The sequence below is a fragment of the Marmota marmota genome, unplaced genomic scaffold (assembly GCF_001458135.2).
Source record: "Marmota marmota marmota unplaced genomic scaffold, marMar, whole genome shotgun sequence".
Taxonomy (NCBI): domain Eukaryota; kingdom Metazoa; phylum Chordata; class Mammalia; order Rodentia; family Sciuridae; genus Marmota; species Marmota marmota.
This window is the reverse complement of record NW_025999842.1, coordinates 9,005,609-9,031,561: the sequence shown is the minus strand read 5'-3', so window position 1 is coordinate 9,031,561 and position 25,953 is coordinate 9,005,609. Positions and strand designations below refer to the sequence as shown.

The 25,953-nt window shown below is 31.4% G+C and overlaps 1 protein-coding gene across 4 annotated transcripts in view; it reads right to left on the bottom strand.

Annotated features, from left to right (window-relative positions):
* Znf292 (zinc finger protein 292) overlaps positions 1–25,953 on the bottom strand; it is an 81,580-nt gene that overhangs the window by 12,913 nt on the left and 42,714 nt on the right. For 3 of the 4 annotated variants that reach the window (XM_048805748.1, XM_015499156.2, XM_048805799.1), the window contains exons 3-8: positions 24,165–24,319; positions 23,875–23,953; positions 21,494–21,629; positions 9,009–9,211; positions 2,522–2,658; positions 237–378 (exon numbers count right to left, since the gene is read on the bottom strand). In XM_048805748.1, coding sequence (XP_048661705.1) covers positions 237–378; positions 2,522–2,658; positions 9,009–9,211; positions 21,494–21,629; positions 23,875–23,953; positions 24,165–24,319 — 852 coding nt within the window. Of the gene's footprint in view, positions 1–236; positions 379–2,521; positions 2,659–9,008; positions 9,212–21,493; positions 21,630–23,874; positions 23,954–24,164; positions 24,320–25,953 lie in introns of those variants that run through there. The other variant, XM_048805863.1, reaches the window with a different exon arrangement.

Sequence of the window (25,953 nt, the reverse complement as noted above, 5' to 3'; positions counted from 1 at the left end):
AAAATGTAGCTATTATATATATTACTTTTTCTAAAGGCTAGGAGCAAGCTTTATATTCTCAACTTCATTTTTAAGTTTCTCTGAATCAAATGTTTTAAAAGAATTAATAAGAAAATGTCCAAAGTGCTAAATGAAAAGGGGGGAAAAAATCACTGAAGTGACAAGATAATAAGTTAGTCTTTTATTAAAGATGATTTATATATTTGAAATTAAGAAGAAATCTAAATTATTCTTACCTCTGAATTAATAACTTTAATCAGGAAGAAAATGTGATATACAGTCTTTGTTAACAAAGAAAGTTGACGACACCTTTCTAGGTACACTTGTATAGATGGTTCTACTCTTTGCTGTAATTTACTCCAAAAGAGAGTGAGTTCCCTTAAAAAAAAAAAAATTAAAAGGTAAGTCAGAGTAGTAGTATAATAATCAATGGACTATGTCAGTGTAGTCATTACATTTGAAATTAAAACTGGTTTTGGACTCCAATTATCCAATTACACACGTGGAGTTAAGTGTATGTGCAAGATTAATAGATCTTCTTTTTCTAAAGACTAAATAAAATATAATTTTCCCTTTCACTGATCAATATTTTTCAATCCCAGAGTAGCACTAATTTTTTACTTGGAAAGCACTTAACCTTTAAACAAGTTATAAATGATAACTTTAAGTCACAAATGAATTTTATGTAATATAAAAGTACAAAAGGGATGTGTGTTATTATATATATATAAAAGGTATCAGTAGCATAATGACTTTTTAAAAAGCATTTGTCTAGAATTAGGGGTGAAATGGCTCAGTGACAGAGTTTGCCTAGCATTTGTAAGGCCCTGGGTTCAATCTCACCATCACAAAACAAGAACAACATTTATCTTCTAACAAATTTAAAATCAACCAATAATGCTTCTATTATTAATGAATAAAAGAACCAATGATGATGAAGAACCCGGAATAAACTAATAGGTTCAATGGCAGGAAAATAATGAAATTCTGAAAAATATTAATTTTGAAATTTATTTTAAATGCAACAATATATTTTTCATAGAAAATAACCCAACAGAAGTGACAAATTTGCCTTTTACCTATCTCATGTTGCTTCTGTCCTCCATAGTTAATTTCCACAAAGATCTTCCTTGCTTCAATTTTTTTTCACCAACACAGTTCTTTCTTTCCTATGATAATTTCCCCATTACCAATCCTAAAAACTCTATTTTACTATCCACTGGAATGATTTGCTTGCTTTCTGGATTTTCACCTATATATATCAAGGATTTCAAAAACTATATAAATGGTAACTTTAAACGACATATAACTTTTACTATGTAAACTTTAACTACAACTGTGAACTTTGTTTCTCTGGTCTTGTAAGACTAAGTAAGACTTTTCCACTTGGATCTCTTCGGAAAACTTAAATTATGTATAGTTATGTATCCTGTAACGATTTTTCAATGACAGGCCACATATGGGACTGTGGTCCCTTAGGATTACATAGTCATGATGTAGTACCACTGTAGCCTTCTGAGTAAAGTAAGTATACTTTATGATATTCACACAATGTTGAAATCGTCTTCAACCATGCATTTCTGAGAATGTATCTTATTAAGCAATGTGTGACTATATGTGAAAAGAGTGACTTTCTTCCCAATTCACCATCTTCTTAATTTAATGCATCATTGTGATGGACCCTATTGGCCTCTTCTTTAAACATCCTTGAGATTGATTCCTTGGTATTTCTTTCATCTCATGCCATATCCATAAGGAAGCCTTTATAACAAAACTAAACTGCTCAGTGATAATTTTGGACTTTAATTTCTTTGATTACAATTTTATATTTGTTTGTCATGTGTCATTTGATAAATAGTCTTAAATGTCAGAATGTTATAAACCAATTTTTAATTTGTATTTGTATAATACCAACACAACATTAAAGACAATTATGCTAGATAGACTGTCAATCTTGGCTGACACCACTGGTCTTAAGTTTTGTAAGTTAACTGAAGTAAACATCTTTTTGACTTGTAACTTCCAAAGGATTATATTAGCAAGTTTTACCCACTTTGGAAATGTACTATACCAGGCAGTGTGTACTGAAGGGAACATGAAAAAGTTAGAAAAGTTGAATGATTTCTCATATATAGAAAATGAACAACTTTTATATAAGTGGTAGCAGCTGGTTAAGTACCTAAAAGTATATAATATGCAAAAGAAAAAATAAACACATTGAATCACAGGTTGCTTTACAAAGCTAAAATGGTGGAATTAGACAAATAAACCTTTCATCATTCAACATTTAAAAATTTGCTGACCAGATGCTGGCTAAGGAATTATGTGATCCTTAATACTAAAAGCTTTAAAACATCAACTATTTGATAATCAACTTGCACACATGCAATATACAAAACAAGTATTTTGTCTTGACATGACAAAAAGGCTTTAAAAATAATCCTAAGCTATCTGAATGCCCAATACCTATTTCATAGTCTATTTAATAAATTTTTCTTAAAAAAAAAAAAAATCAACTCACCAAGCACAGTACATATCTCCTTGTTGGAGCTGACGTGATAAAAACGCAGTACATAAAACAAGAGCACTTTTTTCATCACCTTCAGATTCTAAGTTACATATCATTTCTAGTGCATCTTTGCAATCAACTTCTGAAATCTACAGAGAAAGGAAATAGAAATAATGCAATAAAATGGCTTTCTACTAGGGGACACACAGAGACATGTACATATACATTATATATAAAAACATGTTAAATTTTGTATTAGGTATCTACAAATAATTTTCATTTACTCATACACTATCAAATCAAGTCATAACTGGTCATTACTAGGACAAAGACTGGGCTGTACAAAAAATAATCTTTCCTCATAGCTAGTAAAAACTAATGCAGCAATTTTGAGAGAGTATTAAATACAGGAAAATAGCTATTTTAAGAATTACTATGTTTAGTAAATAAATAATTATAAGAACTTTTTAACCCATGAAACCAGATCCATGATACTGAAAAAGAAATACTGCATTATTTTCACTTTTTTCCCCTTTTATTCACTGATTTAAATTAGCATTAGAACCAGTAGAAAGACAAGAGTTATACTGGATATAGTTTAATAAACTTAGTGTCTATTCATGCAAGGGAGGAGGATGTAATACAAATCATTTTGTATTTTAAAATAAGGTCACCTCATTTCAGCTATATTTTCTATAAATTTTCAATATTTTGCTTTTCACACAAATTTTCTCCATTTCTAAGTTTGCCAATAGCCAAGCAAACCTTATATATATATAAGGTTATATATATATATATATATATATATATATATATAACCTTAGATAAAGGCAACTTGTTTTGTTTAACAATATATTCCCATTAATTAACTTAAAAAAAAAAAAACAATACTACCTCTCATTACAATGATATATAAAACAAACAGAATGGGCCTATGATCTCTATAGGCATTTGCTATAAGACAAGGAATATGATAAATAGCATACAAATCATAAATCATTGTGTTCCACAGAAAAGAATAATGAAGTTAGTATCGGATTCAGCGTAAATAATAAAACCTAAGTCTTGGTACACCTTTGATGCAGTGCTCTTTCCAATACTTCTCTGTCTGCCATTTTCTAACAAGTCTTCATCCAGAAGGAATACCATTTAATGAGAAAGGGCTGAAGGATATGTTTATACAATAAATATTTTACAACATCTAAAATGTTAAACATATTGTCAGACATTTTCCATATATTACTACATAATTATAATTTTCCACTAGGTAGATATTTTCATTTAATATTTTATATATAATATAGGGGTTTCAAAGTTATATATAATTTGTCCAACTTTAAACAGTTAAGAGGTACAGCCATAAAACAAAACATGCCTAAATAACAAAGACCTAAGCTCTTGCCATTTCATCACATTATCTTTTATTAAAAGTCGTATTACTGTCATTTGTAACTAATAAAAAAAAGTCGTATTAACTTAATCATTCAAACCTTTTTTTAAAATTTGAGGCTCCTTCATGGTCTAACATATCATTTATTTATTGTCATTATTACTTTTTGCAATGCTGGGGATTGAACGGAGGAATTTACACATGACAGACAAATACTCTATCACAAAGCTGTACCCCAATCCGAAAAGTTGTGTTAAATTTTAAAGAGTTAACCTGACATACTTATGAAGACCAATGTTATGATGTCAACTTCCAAGTTTATTTTTTTACTTTTTTCATAAAATGTTAAAAACCATAACTACTATTTATTAGAGCCAGCTACTTCAGAAATAGCAGTGCTATTCCACAAGAACTTTTTGGAACAGGTTGAGTTGTCTCTTATCCAGTTTAGAAACCTGGTATTCTGTTTGGAACCTGAAGTGTTTCAGATTTTGGATTTATAAATATCTGCCTATATATAATTAGATCCGTTGGAGTTGGATCCAAATCTGAATATGGAATTAAAGGTTTATCATATAAACCTTATGCACATAGCCTGAAGGAAATTTTATATAATATTTTTATTGTACCTGTGTTTGACCAACCTGTACATGATCAAGTGTGGAATTTTCCACTTATGTCAGTGTTCAAGAAGTTATAATAGATTTTGGAGCATTTCAGATTTTAGACTTTCTTATTAGGGATATACTATAATACTTTTAGAAAACAGGCTTAGAAAAGTTAAGTCCTTGCTTAAAGTTATATTTAGTGGCAGAGTCAAGTATTTCAGGTTTAGCTTCATGGTCTATACTCTTTCCCAAATTTTTACATGGGCAAGTATACTGAGGTCCTATATTGCTAAATATAGATTTACTTGTTCAGATTTAATACAAATCCTTGTTTCTTGAAAGTCTGATTTATTTTGAATCATTATTTTTATTGCTCTTCTAAAACCTAAGTCATTCCTGTTAAATGCTCACATGGTACCAGATGTATATATTATTTATAAGGAAAGAAAATTATATGTATCCAGTGGAATCACTCCCATTAGCTTATTCTTACTATTTAAAAGTACATACTTGTATTTATGTGTAATCACCTATGTGTATTCATTCATGTAAATGTGTGTATATTTATGTGTGTGTGTATAAAATGCCAAGTGAAAAATTTGTCATGTTCAAATATACAGAAAACTTAATTTTTTAAATACAGGCATACTAATGAAACAAGTTTTATAGCACATTTGCGGGCATTCACTTCCTTGATTTACCACAAGAAGACCCTCTTGAAAAAAATATAAAGACATGGCAGAAATAATGAAACTATATTTAAAACTAATGAATGGTTGGATGAAAATGATAAAAAGTGAAATATGATCAGTAATACACAATAATTTGTTTTAAAAATCCAAGGCAGCACAATTCAGAGATTACCAATATATTACCTATGTTCTGTATTGTTTTGAGAAATGGGCAAAATTGTAGATACCAGAAAATGAAGAACTCCAAATAAAATACTTAAAACCAATTAGAATAATCTATTTGTTAAAGACATACTATGCACAATCCCTTTGTAATGCAGAAAAATCATTTAAAAATACAAATAGTATCTTATGTGTTAATATGGCAAGGTATCAAAAAAATATAAAACATTGTTAATATTTTATATACCTTTACCAAGTGTACTCTTAAAATGTTTTGGTTCTAATTCATATCAAGAATATTTTTAAGACTATTTGATTTGCTTTTTAAAATACAATCATTTTCAGTATAGAAAATAACTTAAATGGAATCATAACTAAGAAAATGTAAAAATCAAACCATGAGCTGTTACATTTTTTTTAAGCCTAAATTGCCATCATCTTTTCTGAGTGACAGTTTGGCCCTAATGAATTAAAATGTATAGATTCTTGGATCCAACAATTCCACTTTCAGAAATTTACCCTACCAATATACTTCCAAAAAGGACATAAGAATGTATGTACAAGGCAAACTAAGTGTCCAGCTGTCTGGTTAAAGATACTACAAATACATACTATAAGATTATGCAGCCACAAAAAAGAATGAAGATGAAATAAAATGAAGATGTCAATAAAAAGGAGGAAAGTGACTAGCAGCCAGGGTACCAGTATGTGGTTTTAAGTATATGTACATGCATAGGAAAATGTTAAAAAACAAACAAACAAGCAAACTAAACACACAACAACAACAAAACCCCAATACCTTATATATCAAATTTCAAACTTAATGATTACTTTGGGATAGGATGTGTTACATTAGAAAATGATGATTAAACCAAAAAAAAAAAAAAAAGAAAGAAAGAAAATGATGATTAGAAACAAACAAGAGAAAAATTTACTTTTATGTTTAAAGGTAAAACCAACAGAAACATTGTCTCTAAACTCAACAAAACACTGCCAACTTTATTTTTACTACCTATATGAGCATCAGACCAAAGCTCATTCCTTCCAGAGAAGCCAAATAAACACTCACCTCTCCCAGCCCCTCCCTGTGACATCTAGCTGCTATTTCTATCACACTCAAAGGGTCCTTGGAAACAGTCAATACCTTGCCTACTGGACACTTACACAAGGATTCCTCAAAAAGATCAACAATTCAGGCCATGGCTGACTCCTTCTAACAAAGTCTATTCCCTAAGGAACAGGTTCAAAAAAATAAATAAATAAATAAATAAAACCTCAAATGCTTATAAGAAACAGATTAAAAAACTCAAATGCTTATAAAGAACCAAAGTAAAGTAAATGAACAATTTGGAGAAGGGAGAAAAGAAAAGAGAAAATATATGCATAAGCATACCCATCCTAAAGGGGGGCAATGTCTTTGGGCAACTGTTCTAAAGTGCAGAAATAATGGGCCTCAGTAACAGCCAATATTAATTCACTTACCTCTCGTGGAACAATGAAGAGTAAGCTTCTAATGTGTTTGTAATATAAACATAAAAGAGCAACCAAATAACCTTTAAGAAAAGGGGACTTTTTAACAAGGAATATATATTTACTTATACGCTAACCTGTTCTGCACTACCAAGTTTTTTTCTCCTGGGATGAAATACTCAGTGACCTTAGTGATTCTGCTTAAGAACATGAAAAAAAAAAAAAATCTTAATGTTAACAAGAGAAGGAGTTTAAAAACAAAACATCCTCTCATGACATCAAAGGAAGCCAGGGTCCTCACAGAAAAATTTCAGAACCATCTCCCAGAGCAGGCTGGGTTGCTACTACTCAACTTTGGATAATTATACCAAGAGGGAATTTAGGCTCAGTATTTCAAGATCTGATTATTCAGAGAGCTAGAAAGACAGATTTTTTACTTGAACTTACAAAATCACAGACTTCAATTTCAATGCAAATCAAATAACAGTCTGTTTAGATACCTTCCTACTAGAAGGTATGCTTCTTTAGGGCAGGGTCTATGCCTTACTCACCTTTACTTCCCAGTGCCTATAAAGCACCCACTGTTTAATTAATAAAAATGATGATATGCACATTTCAAAGACTCTTTTCCAAAAATTTATAAATCTGTTAATTGTCTAGTTACCTTGAACAAACAAAACAACAACAACAAAAACCCCTTCAATTTTGCTCCTATGTGTAGCTATCTATCTTTCTTTCTTTGATGGTGCTGGGAATCAAACCCAGGGTGCTCTACCACTGAGCTGCATGCCCTCCTGATACCTACCAATTTAAAAAGAAAATTTCCTGGTCAATAAAAGAAAAAAGTCATAAGGAAAATGAATCTATAGAGTAGCCAATGCCCAAACTAATAGAATAATGTCCTAGGTTAAATAAAGAATAAGGTCCTACTCCATCCAAAGCCTAGAAATTACCATAGAACTCTTCCCAGTATTCCCAATATCCTCACTATATTCAAAAAAATCCCTATTTCTTATTTTGATCCAAGCCTATTACCTGCTTCTTCACTTTCTATAGTGAGGAAGAAAAATTTCACTTTTTATCAAGAAAAATCATACAGTCACCATACATTTACAACATCTAACCTCATCTGGGCATTCAGTTTTCTGTCTGAGGTTCTCCTGCTTCTGAACTTTGATTATAATCTCTATATGCTCAGGAGATCATACATTCTCTAATTGTCTTCTCTGCTACATACCTCAGCAGTTCCCTTAAGGTATCTTTAAGTTTATCCCAACAATCTCTTTTTTTGTTCTCTCTCTACTGCTCTGGAGGCAACCAATATGTCTATCAGAGATACAAGACACTTGAACACTCTTTAATGTAGTATTGTTTTCTTTATCTAAATTTTTATTTTTCCTCTTGGGTACCAAGGATTGAACTCAAGGGTACTCAACCACTGAGCCACATCTCCAGCCCAATTTTGTATTTTATTTAGAGACAGGGTCTCACTGAGTTGTTTAGCACTTTCCTTTTGCTGAGGCTGGCTTTAAACTTGTGATTCTCCTGCCTCAGCCTTCTAAGCTGCTGGGATTACAGGCATGTGCCGCTGCGCCTGGCTAAATTCTTTAAATATAAGTTGTTATTCATCAACTTTTAATTCTCCTACTCTACCTCCAACTTCATTCTGAAGTTAGTTGAATGTTTATTCCAATTTGGATAATGACTCTATTTACAGTTATGAAACATAAATAAATATTATTCTCTATGCCAAATTAAAACATAATGTCTCAAAAATAGTTTTACATTAAATATGCAAATAAAATATTTACTTTAAAAATATTACATATCTTCATATATTATATACTTACATATTCTACACATAGATAGAATTTATGATTTCTTTTTAGGAACACTTTCCCTTTTAAAGTAGTCAATTAAAAAGATCTGCAAGTATCCTACAGTCAGATAAAACTGAAATTATGGTCCAAATACCACCAAATATAAATATTCTACTAAACTTAAGTTACCACATATTTTTCCTAATTTAGCCAAAACATTTAAAAGATCCACATAATTTATAAGATAGACAACAATGGTCCCTTAACTGTTTACAAGAAAGGGAAGTCAAAGACATTCTAGTCTAAAAATTAATTTCTTCACTTTGAAAAATAATTACTAACAAAAAATATACTCACCTCTTCGATTAACTTTTCATTTGGTGATGATGTGCAAAGACAGACAAGGTAAGTTTGCTTAAAACTACCTTTTGTACCAATCTCTGGATGGTCAGAACACAGCTTTGCTAGAGCAGTTGCTTGACTTAACTGATTTGTTTTGATTAGATGTTTAATTCTCATATCCAACAAGATGGGACCCTCAAAAGCTAAAAATTCATTCACTTTAAAAAACAAGACATAATAGATTATTAACATTTGGTAATAATTCATTTGCAATACAATACTTATAAGGAATATATATATATATTTTAAGATAGGAACTAAACCTGTTTCTTGCAATTTTTCACTATTGCCGTAAGGCTATCCAAAATACTTGACCTTCTAAGCAAGAAAAGATTTTTTTGCTAACTTTTTAAAGTTGAAGTCCATATTTTTGCCCCTTAGTGTATCATTTGGAATGAGCTAAATAAACTTCTTCATGATAAAAATAATTGTGCATTAAATTTTAATTAACTGGTATTATTAAAATAATAAATTATTCTTCCAATAGCAATTATTCTTTAAAAACAAAAGCTAGTATCCCTAAAATTTGTAATGCCAGGGCATTACATAATTATTTGGGCAACCACAAAGGATATTTGGATATTCTAAAAGGAGAAATTCAACTAATATGTTGTTCAATTTTGATGATGTGCTTTTAATTTTACAAATATGAAGTCTATCTTTTCTTAATAGATGTTCTAGAATGAATTAAAGCATTTTCAGAAAAAAATAAGAGGAAAAGTTTGCCAAGAGACAAACTTGTGTGGTTATTTTTAAAACATCAATTGATAAACCTTAAGATATGCCTGAGATTCACTTATACATAATAGATTTCTCTTCTGTTCAAATCTGTGAATTTCCTAATGCTTTCTTGGTCACCTATATATAAAAATTTCAATATCAAAAAGAATTTAAGTTTTAACAAGTACAAATTTTAAAATTTCCCTATGTTTTCTTTACCATGATGGGAATTATGTTTAAATATTCATTTGGTGATGACTAGCCTGAAATCTTCGAAAAGCTTTTTGCAATAAAATTTAAAATGCCCTGTAAATAAAACACGTTATTTTCTCTACTTGTGAACAGACCAGAAGAAACATCTAACAAATCATTTGAATACTATAAGAGGAAAAATGAGAAAGATGTTCTTTCCTTCTTTAAACATCCAGTGCTCCTCTTTATTACTTATTACTTTTATTTTTCTATCTAACTCTATTCCACTCTATTATGAAAAAGATTCTTCTGTAAAGTACTATAATCATGGTTTCTTAATATTAAAACCATGAACCTACAAACAGTTTTACACAGGATCCCAAATTTCATCCTTTTCTTAAAGTCTAGACCTCTGTAACTATGCTCTATTCTTTACATTAGACTAAACAAAAAATTTTTAAAAACATAACATGGATAAATTAAATGCCTAAATTAATGGTGCCTCTAGCTATACATCTTTCTGAAATAAATGGCATTACTTTTATTTTTTAGAATCACATTATCCTATCAGGATAAGTATATTAAAATACCTTTTACAATTAAGTTTCACTACTAAAGCAAAATCTGTGAAGATTTTAGACAAAAGATTTAAGAGAAACAACATTGAAATAAGGTTTTTTGGCAATCAACAGTGATTAACTTTTTTTTTAACATAGCTTTAATTTCCTAATACAATTCTTTCAAAAGGAAACTCTACAAAGACAACGTATAGGAATTATTTCAAATAATCTCATTAAAAACTCATAATCAAAAGAATCTTAAAGATCATGGCAAATAAATTTGAAAGGTGACAAGTATCTAACAAAAATTAGTCTGTAGAAATTTCAAACAGCAGCATTTAAGTTAGACTGACAAATTGTGTCTAATATTTTTTCTGCTGAATCAATGTATTCAGACTATATATTAATATTAAACATTTCAAAATCATAGGTTTTTTTTTTTTTGCTGATGGGAAATCCCTGCCACACTTATGGCAAAATGAATTCCCAAGAAATACAAAGCAATTAGAGCAGAAGGGACTTTATAGATCATTTTGTCCAGCTACATCATTTGGCAGATGAGTAAACTGAGGCTCACCGAAGGCAAGAGACTTCCTAGAGTCTTAAAGCCATCTAATGACAGAACCAGAACTAGACTACCTTTTTAGTGCTTGCCAGACTTCTGAAAAAGTTTTATGATTTTTATATTTGAACAATTAGATGTGTCAAATTGCACTCTCTAATCTGCTTTCCCCACTCTCACCTCACATAACAGATTTTAAATTTTATTCACGTGTGCCTTTCTATCTACTTTCTCTGCATTTATGTGCTTCATGAGAAAAGCAGTTTTTATTATATTCAAGCCGATCAAGACAGCTGGATGACACAAAATGACAATGTAAATACATGTTAAAAATAGCTTTTTCCCCATAAATGCCACTTTTATATGCTAAATAAGCAAATATTAATTTTTACATCCAACAATTAACTTTAAAGACACTACAATTTATACATTTTTGAGATAAATAAATCACTGTATGAATACTGTGTATTATGTAACACAGCTTATCCTAGTCTCTTGAATTCCCCCCTAAAGCAGTGTCAACTCAACTTATTGAGTGTATAGTTCCATGCCAAGATAGCATCTCTGACTTGTTGCTTTTGAGCATTATCACATACCATACAAAAATCTCTACACCATAGGATATGTCATCTCTATATTTCAATCTACTTTGTTGAGCCCAAGTCAGAAACTTAAGATAGACCTTAAAAGTGCTCTCTTCTGAATATCACCCATACATCCAACCCAATATCTAGTTCTGCCTTTCTACTTGATTCTGTTCACTTTTTCTCTACTGCCCTCTCTCTCTACCCTCAACCCAAATCCCTAATTAGACCACCCAGTAGCCACCTGCTAGTCTTCTGCATCAGCTCTTTCCCCGTCTATCACTTTTCCACCAGCACCCAGAGTACTTAGTTTAGTAATTTTTTTAGAAATTTTTAAAATATTTTTTTAGTTGTAGATGGACACGATGTCTTTTATTTATCTACTTTTTATATGGTGCTGAGGATCGAACCCAATGCCTCGCATGTGCTAGATGAGTGCTGTACCACTGAGCCACAACCCCAGCCCCTTTAGTTCAGTTTTTAAAGTACATGTTTGATTTTCTTCCCTTTTTTTAAAAAAAACCTTTGAGTGGCTTTCAAAGGATAAATCCCCAAATTCTCACCATGACCTATATGAATCTGCATTACCTAACCTTTTAAAAGATATATATGTAATTAGTATTTTCTCTTACATACAATTTGGAAATCAATAAAAAAAAAAAAAAAAGGCTCCAAACTGGAAAGGAAGAAATAAAATTGTTTCTTAGCAGATGACATGATCTTATAGGTAGAAATCCCTAAGGATTCCATTTAAATTTTTTTAAAATAATAAATTTAGCAAAGTTGCAAAATATAGAAATCAACACACAAAAATAAGGTGCACTTCTTCTATATGGTAACAGTGAAAATTTTGCAATAGCATCAAAAACAGTACAATACTATTAATAGTAAAAATAGTTAAAAAAAAAAAAAAAGTAAAAAACCTAACCACAACATGAAAGATTTATACACAGAAGACTATAAAATGCTGCTGAAAGAAATTAAAGACAACAAATAACTGGAAAGACAGTTTCTGTTCATAGACTGGAACAATTAATAACGTTAAGATATCCATCCATACTATCCAAAAATATCTACAGATTCAATATAATTCCTATCAAAATCACAATGGCAGTTTTTCATAAGGAATCCCCAATAGCTAAAATTACTTGAAAAGAACAACAAAGCTGAAGGTACCACATGACCTGACTGCAAAACATAAATCTGGAGTAATCAAAAAATGTAACACTGGCATAAAAATATACATAGGGACCATTCAGTAGACTAGAGACCAGAAAGAAACCCTATCGTATTTGTTCAAATGATCTTTGAAGAGTGCTAAAACAAATCAATGGAAAAAGGGATAATCTATTAAAAAACAGTGCTGGAAAAACTAGGTATCAAAAGAATGAAGTCCATCAAAATGGACTAAAGACCTAAAAGTTAAGACCTGAAACTAGAAAACTCCTAGAAGAAATCAGTGGAGAAACTTCATGACATTGGACTAGGCAATAGATTCTTGGCTACAACTTCACAGGTTTACTCAACAAAAGCAAAGATAGACAAATGAGACTATATCAAACAAACGTTCATGTATTGAAGGACACAATTAACAGAGTAAAATGGCAGCCTAAGAAATGGGAGAAGACATTATCTGATAATATAACCAGAATATATAGAGAATTCTTGTATCTCATAAAGAAAAAAATATGATCAAAAATTATCTATGAACTCAAATAGATATTTTCCAAAAAGATGATAAAAGATGGTTAACAAATCCTCAAAGAACTACAAATCAAAAGTATAATAAGATATTACCTTATACTCATTGCAATAGCTACTATGAAAAAAAGTATTTTTGAAGATGTGGAGAAATTGGAATTTTATGAACTATTAATGAAACTATAAAATGATATAACTACTACAGAACATAGCAGAGCAGTTTCTCAAAAAAACTAAAAAACAGAACTACTATGTAATCTGTCTATCCCATTTTTGGGTGTATGCTCAAAAGAACTGGTCTCAAAGAGATCCCTGTACTCCCATGTTTATAGCTGCACTACTCTTGAAAGCTAAAAGGTGGAAACAATGCTTCAACAAGTTTTAAGCTTTAGAAATTTCCCTTGAAAGGCAAAAGGTTCTGAGGGTGGGAGGCTAGAGAGAACTGTATGGCTCAAGGTTCAAGAAAGTATTGACAAAATGCAATTTATGCAACTAAATTAAAAGTAGAGGGGAGAGGACTGGGGTTGTGGCTCAGTGGTAGAGCACTTGCCTAGTATGTGTAAGGCACTGGGTTTGATTCTCAGCACCACATATAAATAAAAAAAATAAAGGTCCGTTGCCAACAACAACAACAAAAATGTAGAAGGGAAAGTTTAAAAAATATAAAAAATTAACTATATTAAAAATTCAGTGTGACTGTCATAGGGAGTGCTAAGTTTATTTACTCTGCGATGCTGGGGATTAAACTGAATCCAGGATCTTGCACATCCTAAGCAAGCACTCTAACACCTTTTCAAAATTTCATTTTGAGACAGGGTCTTGCTAAGTTGCCCAGGCTGGCCTCCCATTTGGGAACCTCCTACCTCAGCGTCCCCAAGAGCCGGAATTAAAGGCATGTGCCATCACACCCAGTTGTAAGTTCATATTTTAGAATGACATATACAAAAAAAAGGAAAAGCAAACTCAGGATCAAGGATCCACTATGAGTGTAAGAGACCTGGTACTAATACATGCAAAGTGTTAGTAAAGTTAAAACCTAAAAGCTAAATATCTGCCCACCAAAAGTGCTGAGAATATTAAAACTAGAGGAGATGATACTTAAGTTGGGAAAGGCGTATATATTATTTATTGTGGGAAAGAATAGGAGAATTCTTCTGATTCTCAATTTTAGATAAAAAATAACACAACAAAAAACAAGAGGAAAGAGATGGGAAAGGTAATTTTTAAAATAAGGCTGATGGTATGTTTGCAAAACTGTAGAATGAGATATAATCCTGGATAAAAGTTTAAAAATTAACTATATTAAAAAATGGCTAGTAAGAGGAGAGGGAAAGGGGAAATACTGGGAAATGATATGGGCCAAATTATATTGTTATACTGTGTGTATACACAAATATGTAACAAGTGCCACCATTGTGTATAACATTATGCACCAATTTAAAAATGTGGAAAAATAAGAAAAAAAATTGCTGTGACTATTCAGAAAAATAAGTGAATTGTAAGAGTCAATACAGATTCATTAAGCATAAATTAGGTTATACTTTCACAGAGATTATGTTAAAATAGAACATAAACCCAAATATAAAATGGAAAACTATAAAGCATCTATGAAAAAATGAAAGAAAAGGGGCTGGGGCTGTAACTCAGTGGTAGAGTGGCCGCCTTGCACGTGTGAGGCACTGGGTTGGATTGTCAGCACCACATAAAAATAAATATATTGTGTCCAATTACAACTAAAAAATATTTAAGAAAAAAGGAAAGAAAAAATCTATATGATATTAAATTTGGTGATGAGTTTTTAAATAAAACAAAAAATCATGAGTTCATAAAATAAAAATTGATAAATTTGACTTAATTAAAATATGGGACTTCTGCTTTGTAGGTCACTTTTAGGAGAACGGTCAAGCCAGAGAGAAAGAACAGATTTGCAAACCATACCTGAGTAGAACTTGCACCCAAAATATACAAACAACAGTTAAAACTCAATAAGAAAACAATCCAATTAAAGAATAGGCAAAAGATCTGAACAGATGCTTCACTAAAGATATACAGATGGCAATTATGCATTTGAAAAGATGTTTAATGTAATTTATCATTAGAGAAATGTAAATTAAAATAATTTGCTAACTCTATGTGTCTATCAGAATGGCTAAAAAACCAAAAAAAAAAAAAACAACCAAAAAACCAAAAAAAAAAAACAACAAAAAAAAAAACCAAACAAACAAACAAACAAAAAAAACCCCAAACCAAACCCCAAAAAACCAGACACTATCAATTACTGGTGAAGGTCTGGAGCGATACAAACTATTCAATGCAGAGGAGACTGGGACAGTTTATGAGGCTGAAATAGCCCTGGATGAAACATAGAATGTGACAAAGAATTTAACTATTCAAAATGTATGAAAAAAAAAAAAATGTCTCACTGATAGGAAGAGAAAAATAAAATGCTAACCCAAATAACTTTAGAAATGAATGGATTCTATACAAAACAGTATAGACACTTTCAAAGATAGGCATTTTCTTAGAAAGCTAAACAAAGTCATACCATACACAGTAATCCTACTGATGTGAAAAATCACATCCACACAAAAACCTGCATGTAAATGTTTATGGCAGTTTTACTCAAATCACCAAAAATGCTAGCAAACAACATATCCTTTAATAAGTGAATGAATAAACATTCCTACAATAAATTACTACCCAGTATTAAAAACAGATGAATTATTAAGCCACATAAAGACATGGATGAATGTTTAATGAATACTGCTATTTAGAAGAAGTCAGAATGAAAATGTGAAACCACAGAGATGGCAAATAAATTAGTTTTTCTCAGATTTTTAAGAGAAGGCTGAATAGCTGAAACACAGTTGGTATTATGACAATGAAATGATTCTTTATGATATTGTAATAGTAGGTAGATGTATGATACTATGCATTTGTCAAAACCCAAAGAATTTTATAGCATAAAGGGGAATCTTAAGGTATATAAATGTTTCAACTTAAGGAGGTTGGGACAACCCCAGATGAAAAAAAATCTAATTGTATTACAAATGTATGAAAAACGTCTCACTGAACACATAAGAAAAATAAGATGCTAACCCAAATGATGTTAGAAATGAGTGGATTCTGCATGAATAAAGGCAAAAGGAACTTTACAAAAGCACTGTACTCTAAATGACAAAACTGTTTCCCACAAGTGTACAAGTTTATCAATTCTGAAATCACTCTACTTGTACTCCAGGACTGAATGGATGGTCAATGGCAGGAGAAACCAGTCTGAAAAGGCTTCCAATCATGTGACCTTCTATTGAAGTTGGTGGTTACAGATAAGTGGGAAGGTTAGAACGATCCTTATGGTTATGGAGTGGAGTAGGAAACAGTATGAACTCAAATTTTGTTTAACATAGATAATAGCTGGTTACTGTACAAATATTTATAGATATGTATATATACACATGGTAGTACACAAACATATTTCTTTGCTCTGTCCACTGAGAAAACCTAGATGCAATGATAACAAAGTGGGAAAAAAAGTATACTCAGATACCATTATCTTGGTTTCTAATACCATTCTCCAATAAAAGGAATCATGATTCCCTGGAAAAATAGCCAGTTCTACAAGTGGGTCAAGAAATATGCAAGATGAGCCTGCAAGGTCTTATAATGCCAGGAAGCTGAAAAGTAGTTAAAACACAAACCATAACAATAGAGTATGGATGAAGGATCCCATAAAGGAGTTCCCCTTGGGGAAAGCTGGAATAATTTGAATGATAAAGTAGTACTGGATTATGACCAAACTATAAAATAAATTTCCATGACTCCATACTGTTACTTATAAATAAATGAATGAATGAATGAATTATGCGGGTGTGTGAAATCTGTTCGCAATCCTATTGGTCTTGATACACACCACTCCTTACAAAGATGAAAGACAACTTTCCACCTTTTAAGTGTGGGCTGCACATCCTAACTTCCTTTAAAGGGTACAGCATGGAAGGTAGTGAGGGAGAGTAACTTTACTGAATTCTGAGACATAACTACCTCACTAGGTGGTCAATGTTCACACCAATGGGGATAAGTCATGTCGATAACATGTACCCTTAACATAATGTGAATACAATGGTGCTTTACCTCAGTGATCTTTCTTCCCCAAACCCCAGTCTAATCATGAGAATTATCAACAAACAAATCCCAGCTGAGGGACACTCTACAAATACCTGACCAGTATTCCTCAAAACTGTCAAGGCCATCAAAAACAAGGAAAGTCTGAAAAACTGTCACAGCCAAGAGGAGCCTAAGGAGATATGACGACTAAATGTAATGTGGAATCCTGGCTGGGATCCTGGAACAGAAAAAGGACATTATATAAAAAAAAAAAAAAAAAAAAAAAAAAAACCTAAGAAAATATGGATAGTATGGACTTAAATTAACAAATATCAATATTGGGTTATTGTGTGTTAAAAAATACAGTATAGTACATTAAACAGAATAACGTAAAATGTAAGATATTAAATATCTAAGACTCTGTTTCTAGGTATGATCTTTTTATGGTTATAATCATGGACCTGGATGCCAATAGGGTATAAGGTAGTAAAGCTGCCAATGAAAGGAAATTGGGAAGGACAAAAACCTTGCATAATACAGGATTCAAAACTATTTTGACAAATTGGGGAGATAAAATGGATGAAATATAGTGAAATTTTAACAGAAAAAACTTGTGTACCAAAGATAAAAAAAAAAGCATAAAAACATGAGAAATAATGAGTTAAGAGTAGTATTTGTTTAAAAGAATTTTGTGTGATTTTAGTAACCTCCTTGAGTTGTGAGAATGATATGGCTACCCCAAAAGATAACTTTATCTCAGGTAAATCTAACTTAAGTTTAAATAGGATGAAGGGAGTGAGTATAGTATCACTGACCTAAAGCTCACCAAATCACACTTAAGATATGAGTAAGTTTTGAGAATTACACATTAAAGAGAGTAATGAACATAAAATGTACTTGAAAATAAAGAATCATGACTGTAGGTTTAAAATCATGCCACATCAGGAAGGTTTTTAGTCTACATTAAAAAAGATGACTAGGTATGTTCCATATGATGGTAGTCTCCAGAAGTGATCAATGATTTTATTTTTCAATGATGCTTTTTTAAGAAAGGCGTTAAAACTAAGTAGTAAATAACTAGTGTTAATACCTTTCCAATCCAGAGACTATAACTATGCAAACACACAATATGTTAAGTAAACAAAAATTTTCTTTGATATTCAAAACCATCTACTTAACTTATTTTGGTTTAGTTATTAGTTACCTCATTTTAGAATGCTAAAACATCAAAGTGCAACCAACATCTTTAATTTAGAGTCCTACCTACTAGCGCTCTTCCAAATAAAAAAGAATTTTCTTGGTTTATATGAAATTTAGCAGGTCTAAATTTAATCAATTTAAAAACTGAATTAAAACAATCAGGATTAAGCAGATTATCCAATGTTCAAATACCACATCTAAACCTCAAAGGAAGCTGGGCACAGTGGTGCAAGCCTGTAATCCCAACAGCTCAGGAGGCTGAGGCAGGAGGATGGAGGTCAAAGCCAGACTCAGCAAAAGCAAGATGATAAAAAACTCAGTGAGATCTTGTCTCCAAATAAATACAATAGGGCTGGGGGATGTGGCTCAGTATTTGAGTGTTCCTGAGTTCAATCCCTGGTACCAAAAAAAGAAAAGAAAAAGGTGAAAGGTTTCACTAGTAACAAATTATAAACATAGCCTTTATAGGCAGACTCATTAGTCTCTGAACCCAGGGGTATAACCACTGAGTCACATCCCAGCCTTTTTTATGATTTTTATTTTGAGACAGGGTCTCACTAAATTGCTTAGGGCCTTGCTGTTTTTGAGACTCACTTTGAACTCATGATTCTCCTGCTCTGGTCTCCCTAATCACTGGGATTATAGGATGTGCCACCGTGTTTGTCTTGCTCTTAACTTCTAATTTAGAATCTAGTTTTAGGCTAGAGTTCAGCTAAATCAAGGGGCTAGATATAGAATATAAGAGCTATAAGTTACCCCAACCATGTATCACCAAATCTGAAAACATAAATAAATTAGTATGTAGATACAAAAAGTTAATTCCTTCAATTTTTCCTGGAAAGAAATAAAAATACACTTCTGGTTTATGTGATTATTCACAAAAGAAACATTTTAAATAACAGAGGACCAAGTAAAGATTATGGTTGCAAAGTCTCTCAAATAACACTCTCTGGTTGTTTTATGAGCTCTGTTAGAATCTGGCTATCTATAATCCACCTGCTTTGCAGAAACTCCTCCTGGCTCTACAATCCAAATTATGTCATATGAAGATCAAGAAAAAAAGCATCAAAGAGACAGGAAGAGACATTTGTTAACAGATATGATGTTAGGTACAATCAAAACAAAGAAATAAAGCAAATAATTTTTTTAAAGTTTTAATCTAATAAGGTAAAAGTTCCTTTTTCCTGTTTTAGTAATAACATGTGAATTTGGCAAAATGTTATTTATAAACTGATAATGGAAAAAATTATTTAGGTTAGGTGCAATTTTGTTTTATTAGGCTAGGTGTGTCAGGGTGAAGAGTGAAGAAGAGCGAAGCTGAGGATCTGACTTTAATTCCTGGCTCCACATCTCATCACTACAATGTGATGCTAAAAAGACAACTAACCTTTTTGAGCCTCTATTATCTCATAAAATACAGAAAAGGGACAATAAAGATCCTAACTTTATCACAGGATTATCGTGAAGGTTAAATTAAACCATGCACATAAAAGCACTTTCCAAACTGTTAGGGAATAGACAATGTAATTCGACATACTATTAATACATAACACCCCATCATTTCCAAAAGCTGACAAGATTAGAAAGCAAAATTTAATGCTAGAAATAAAACATACTGGTATTAATCTCTTAGGGATAAAATCTAAAATGTCAATGGCACCCCCCGCCAAACTAACAACAACAACAAAACAAAAACCCAACTAAGATTCTTAATATCATCATCATTATTGTTATTTTAAATAATCAGTATTGATTTTTCCATTTCTCCAAAGTCTTAAAAACACTGGAGCAAATCTGTGAATACTTATGAAGGAAGGAAATGCTAACAATGCTAAAGTTCTAGTGAGAATCAAGAAATGGGTAACACTACTAGAACTATTGGGAAAGCACTGAGAAAATGGTAGAAAGGGAAGATGGGAAAGAACAATATGCCTGAAGAAAAGTTTGAACATGGGCTGGGTTATTTTTTGGTAAATATCCAAGTACCAGAAGAGTTCATAAGCAGTTAGCTTAACACTCCCTTCTCATAGCCTTCATAACTTCCAGTCACATCATAAAATTATGTAGAGTTTGCAATCAATCAACAAGAAAAACAGCAAAAATAAACAGTAGAAGCAGATAGTGTTAAATACATGTTTATTTCATTGGATGTGTTAATTTCTTCTTATTTATTTCTCCAAATACCCTGAGAAAGGTTAGGGTGAAATCTGGGCACATTTTTCTAAATCTCAAGAAAAGTATCAAGAAGACAACTATGCTTTGTCTTCATGATATATACAATTTGATTATATACGTATGTACATGTGAGCGTGTGTGTATATTTTAAGTTAATTTAGCCATCTACTTCCAATAGGACGCCTAACAGTTTGAGCTTAGCTAGAATCCAACAACAATGCATGATAAAATAAGAGTAATAAATTGTGAATGAATACTAATCTTAGAGACATAAGACTTGAGAATTCCAGCACTGTTTTTTTACGATATTTTGAGGAAAATCATTTAACTACCTGATTTCTGCTTTCTCCACCTGTCAAATAAGTTATCATATGCCACCTGTCAGGATGTTACAGAGGGAACAACCCCTCTGTTGAAATGACACTGAGAAAAAAATTGCAATATGTCTGTTATTTTAAGATTCTACAATCCTATAAATGCATCATCCCCCAAATAAAATAAAGGTGAAAGGCCTAAAGTACCTCAGATGAAATTTAATTAACGGACCTTTTTGGGGATATCTTCAGATGAATTATATCCAACCAACTTTACTTATTTTCTCTAATCTATAATTCTTTTTTTCTCTCTCTCTAGAAAATTTACCTTTATCCTTATCCAATGGTTCCTGGGAAAGAATAGTGCACAGTACCGGGTTTTTCCACACCCCTGTCTCTTGAGCTAGAGTAGTTAAAAAATGCAATTCACAGCTGCCATTCTCCATCAGCTTTTCATGAGCTACCTATAAATATTAAATAAACATCCAAAGAATTACAACAGATTTTTTTTTTTAAAGCAAACTTATCAGGTTTTAAATATAATACTAAACTTTTGGAAAATAAGACTCGTATCTTAAAAATTTCATGTCACATTGCAAAGTTCTAAATTCCGTTACTTCTGACATTTAAAGATGAATTACAAAGATAAGAAATAGATCAATTGTATAACTTAAATAAATATATTTATGGAAAGAAGCCCACATAATTTTTTTTTTTCAAAATCTAAACCAAAAGTAAAGTTTATTCTCAAGGAAACTATCAGCATTAAAGACATTACATATTTTATATCCTGTTTTCCCTAAAAACTCTTTATACTATTAATAGAAAGATCTGCACCATGGTGTAAGTCACAACATATACACACCATAAAAGGAACTTATGGAAATAACTAAATCCATGATTTTTCATTTGTTTATTACACAGCCTTGGCAATTTTACATTAAAGATGATACTGAACCTTGCTTACTAGTTGTTTCCAAGTGTTCATGCACTCAGCAGATCCTTCAATCCACCAAAGACCAATTGTTTTTATTCATTCAGAAAATATTTATTGAGACATTCTATGAGCAAAGTATTGGTGAAGAGAGCAAATAGCTCCTGCCTTTATGGGGCTTACCCTCTGGTGGGATAAAGAAGTATTTGAACAATTAAAACACAGGGAAAATAAAATAAATGCTATTAAGCAAGTCTTTAAAGTGTCACGGAAATTCCTAAAACTACATGTTATATTCAAACAAAAACATGATTCCTCAAAATCTTCTCATTTTAACAAAGTTCAAATACTTTTTAAGGAATTTTCTTTGAGCAATAGTTGAAGGTACAGGGTTTTAAAAACATTTATTTCCTGGGGCTGGGGTACAGATGGTGGTAGAGAACTTGCCTAACATGTGAGGCCTCATATTTGATCCCCAGAATATCTCTCTCTGTCTGTCTCTCTCTCTCTCTCTCTCTCTCACACACACACACACACACACACACACACACACACACGCGTGATTTCCTTCTTATAATCTAAATGAAAAAGTATCAACTAGTACTTTTGTTTTAAAAGTTTATCTTAATTTGGCAAACAAAATTAGTAGCATGAATTTTTTTTTTTTAATTAACTTGGTAGTAGGATACATCTGAATGTCAAATGAGGAAAAGTTACGAAATAATTATTTACCCGAAAATAAACACCTGGGAACTAAGACACAAGTTACTAATATGCCAAAGTAGAAATTGCATAATCAAAAATTTAGCTGCAGTATGACAAAAGGACAAGACAATATCATTTCAACAAAGTTACTAAGCTTTCTACCTTCAAGAAGCTTGCATTGGATGTATATTTTGACTTTTAATATTAAAATAGAAAATTTTATTTCCATAGCTTATTTCACAAGCTTCCAAAATATAGGGCTAATCCTTTTAAATATACTTCTTACAAAAAAAAATAATGCCAAAAAATGTTTTTAAAACTTTGGCTAGAGGGAGGGAGGGAAACTGTACCTTTTGAAACCAGCTAGCAAGAAAATACTTTTTAATTGAGCAATTAATCAAAATTTACTTGAAAATAGTATAGTCAGCACAATCTAGTACTTGAAATAAAATTTAATGCTCTTAAAAATACTACTAAAAACTATATGTTAAATCGTGTAGTACTATACATAAGCAGTAATGGCACTGAGAAATAAAGCATGTGTTTTCACATATAAAAGGAAAAGCATGGACTTTGAATGAAGAACCTTGGTTCAACTATGATATTAGCTGTATAAATATGGAGCAGATAAAACATTTTAGAGTATGAGCCTCAGTTTCTTCACCTTTAAAATGGGGAAAATATACCTATTCCCACAAAGTTTCCATAAGAATTAAATTAGACATATCAAAATTCCTAAAAACACAGTGCACATTTCTGGCAAATAGTCAAACTGTTCTAAAGCCAAATCAGGGCATTTTATTTTGTCTTCCTTTACTGCTTTGATAAAGTCTTAATTATCTGATTTTAAAGATTTGTGCAATATTCAACCAGTCTATCTAAATGGATATATTCACTTGGCAAACATTTTTTGAGCATGTATTGTATGCAAGACACCACTGTTAATAAAAGCAGCAACTGATATCAGTCATTACCTAAATGTTTTATAGTTTAGTCAAATAATTTTTTAAGAATAAGGAAAACTGACATACAATATACTCATATTAAATCTCATAGGTAAATATTCTCACCTGTACCAGTGTTTGAAATTGTTCCCACTGTTTATCTGATAACTCAACAGGTAGACACAATAAAAGTTCAACACAGCTTCTAAAAAACAAAAAGTTGGTAAGATACAAATAATTATTAATTAATAATTATCAAAATTCAAAGTGAAATAATACCACTAATTCTAATATTATCGGTGGACTCCCTATAGATAATCTATTTAAAATTGAATTATAAGATCTGATAAAGTTTTTAATTTAAAACAAAAAAAAAAGCTAAATACAGTTTTTTATTTACGCAAAGGTCTACTCACAATGCCAAGCGTTCCAGAACCAATGCTACATTTTCACATTCAGAGGTAAGATAAGGTCGGGCGTTAACAAAACTTTGGATAGCCACTGTGTATACCTCCAATAAAGGTAAGGGGTCTTCTGAAGTTTTCCATTTCTCTGCATATTCAAGGAGTGTCTGTTTTAGAAAAAACAATAAAAAAATATTTAAAATGTACATCAAAATACACACTGACTCCTCAACTGTTTTCCTTTCCTCCCTGAGAAATTTTTAAAAATAACATTCTTAGTTTATAAAAATAAATAGTTTATACTAAATATTAAAAGAAATAAAGACTAGTCATATTTCTAGCAGTTCTCTGTAGGAGAGAAGATTAGCGTTAATTCCAGCAATAGCTTCATTTCATCAACACTAGTTTTAAACAGTGCAAGCATTATCATCTACTTTCTTCCCTAGTCAAAATGTCACCTTTCACCCCAGAATTGCTAAGATTTAACTTATTTTAAAAAGAAGACACCTGGGCAAGCAACATTTGACCAGACATACAGTGAAGAATTTAAAAGAACATTTGTTTTCTACTTTTTGTACAGGGAGTAGAAGATCCAATACCTAACAACAATTCAACCACGAATGGTCAAAGAAGACATTTACTTTTTTGGTCCATTAAAAAAAAAAAAAAAAGTAAACAACAAATTTTCACTTGTTTTTGGCAGTACTGGGGATTTAACAGGAGCTCTCCTCTACTTCTGACCACTATCCTTAGTCCTCCCCTGCCCCCACAGGTTCTCAAAGTTGTGATCATGAGTTACTAAAAACTATATAATAGGTTTTTATGATCATAGTTTTTATGATCATTAACTCATGATCATAGTAATCATGAGTTACTAAAAACTATATAATAGGTTCTCCAGTTATGTTAAATGAAATAGGACTCAGATGAAATTTTTTAAAAACAATATAAGATTGCTATAATTGGTCCTCTTCATATTTCAGGGCTTAAAACACATTTAATCACACATAAGGAAATTCAGGTATCCTTCCCTTTAAAAAATGTGGTGGTCAGCGGGCAGGGCAGGATATCCTGAAGGGCTTTTATCCAGAAGGTTTGTATCCTCCAGCATACAGAAGTAGCTATTAAAATAAAAAGCATGAAAGAAGCAAAAAAGGTGGGAAATACATTCTATGATCCAACCACTCAAAAAAAGACAATACCTTGTGTTCTCTACTAACATCCAAATAGCAGTAGCAAATGATCAGACAGAGTAAGGAAGAAAGGAATAGATACATCTAGTCAATAAAAGGGCAACATAGTAACAGCTCAATTTCTCAGAAGAGACCTTGATCTTCTCTCATTTTCTTTCACCCTAACAAGTGAGGGCAAATATGGATAATCGGGATAATTAGAGAAAAGACAGAAAAACTATAGCCACAGTATGGGATGTAGAGATGGATGGGACAGGAGACATTCAATTAGGTCCAAAACCAATTCCAACAGCAAAAATTTCAGGTAAGTTGAAGTGAATAAGGAAAAAACAAAAACAAATCTTTCACAGTTGTGCCTGGAAACCATTCTGCTTTCAGAGCTATATTTTCAACCTTACCTCACAGTTCCACTAAATTCAAATCCTTCATCATACAGAATAGACGTTTTTTAAAAAAATTTTATTTGTTTTAATTAGTTACACATGACAGTAGAATGCATTTATGCACATTAATATATCATACTTAGATGGGACATAATTTCTCATTTTTCTGAGTGTACATGTTGCAGAATCATATTGGTCATGTAGTCATATATATACATATATATA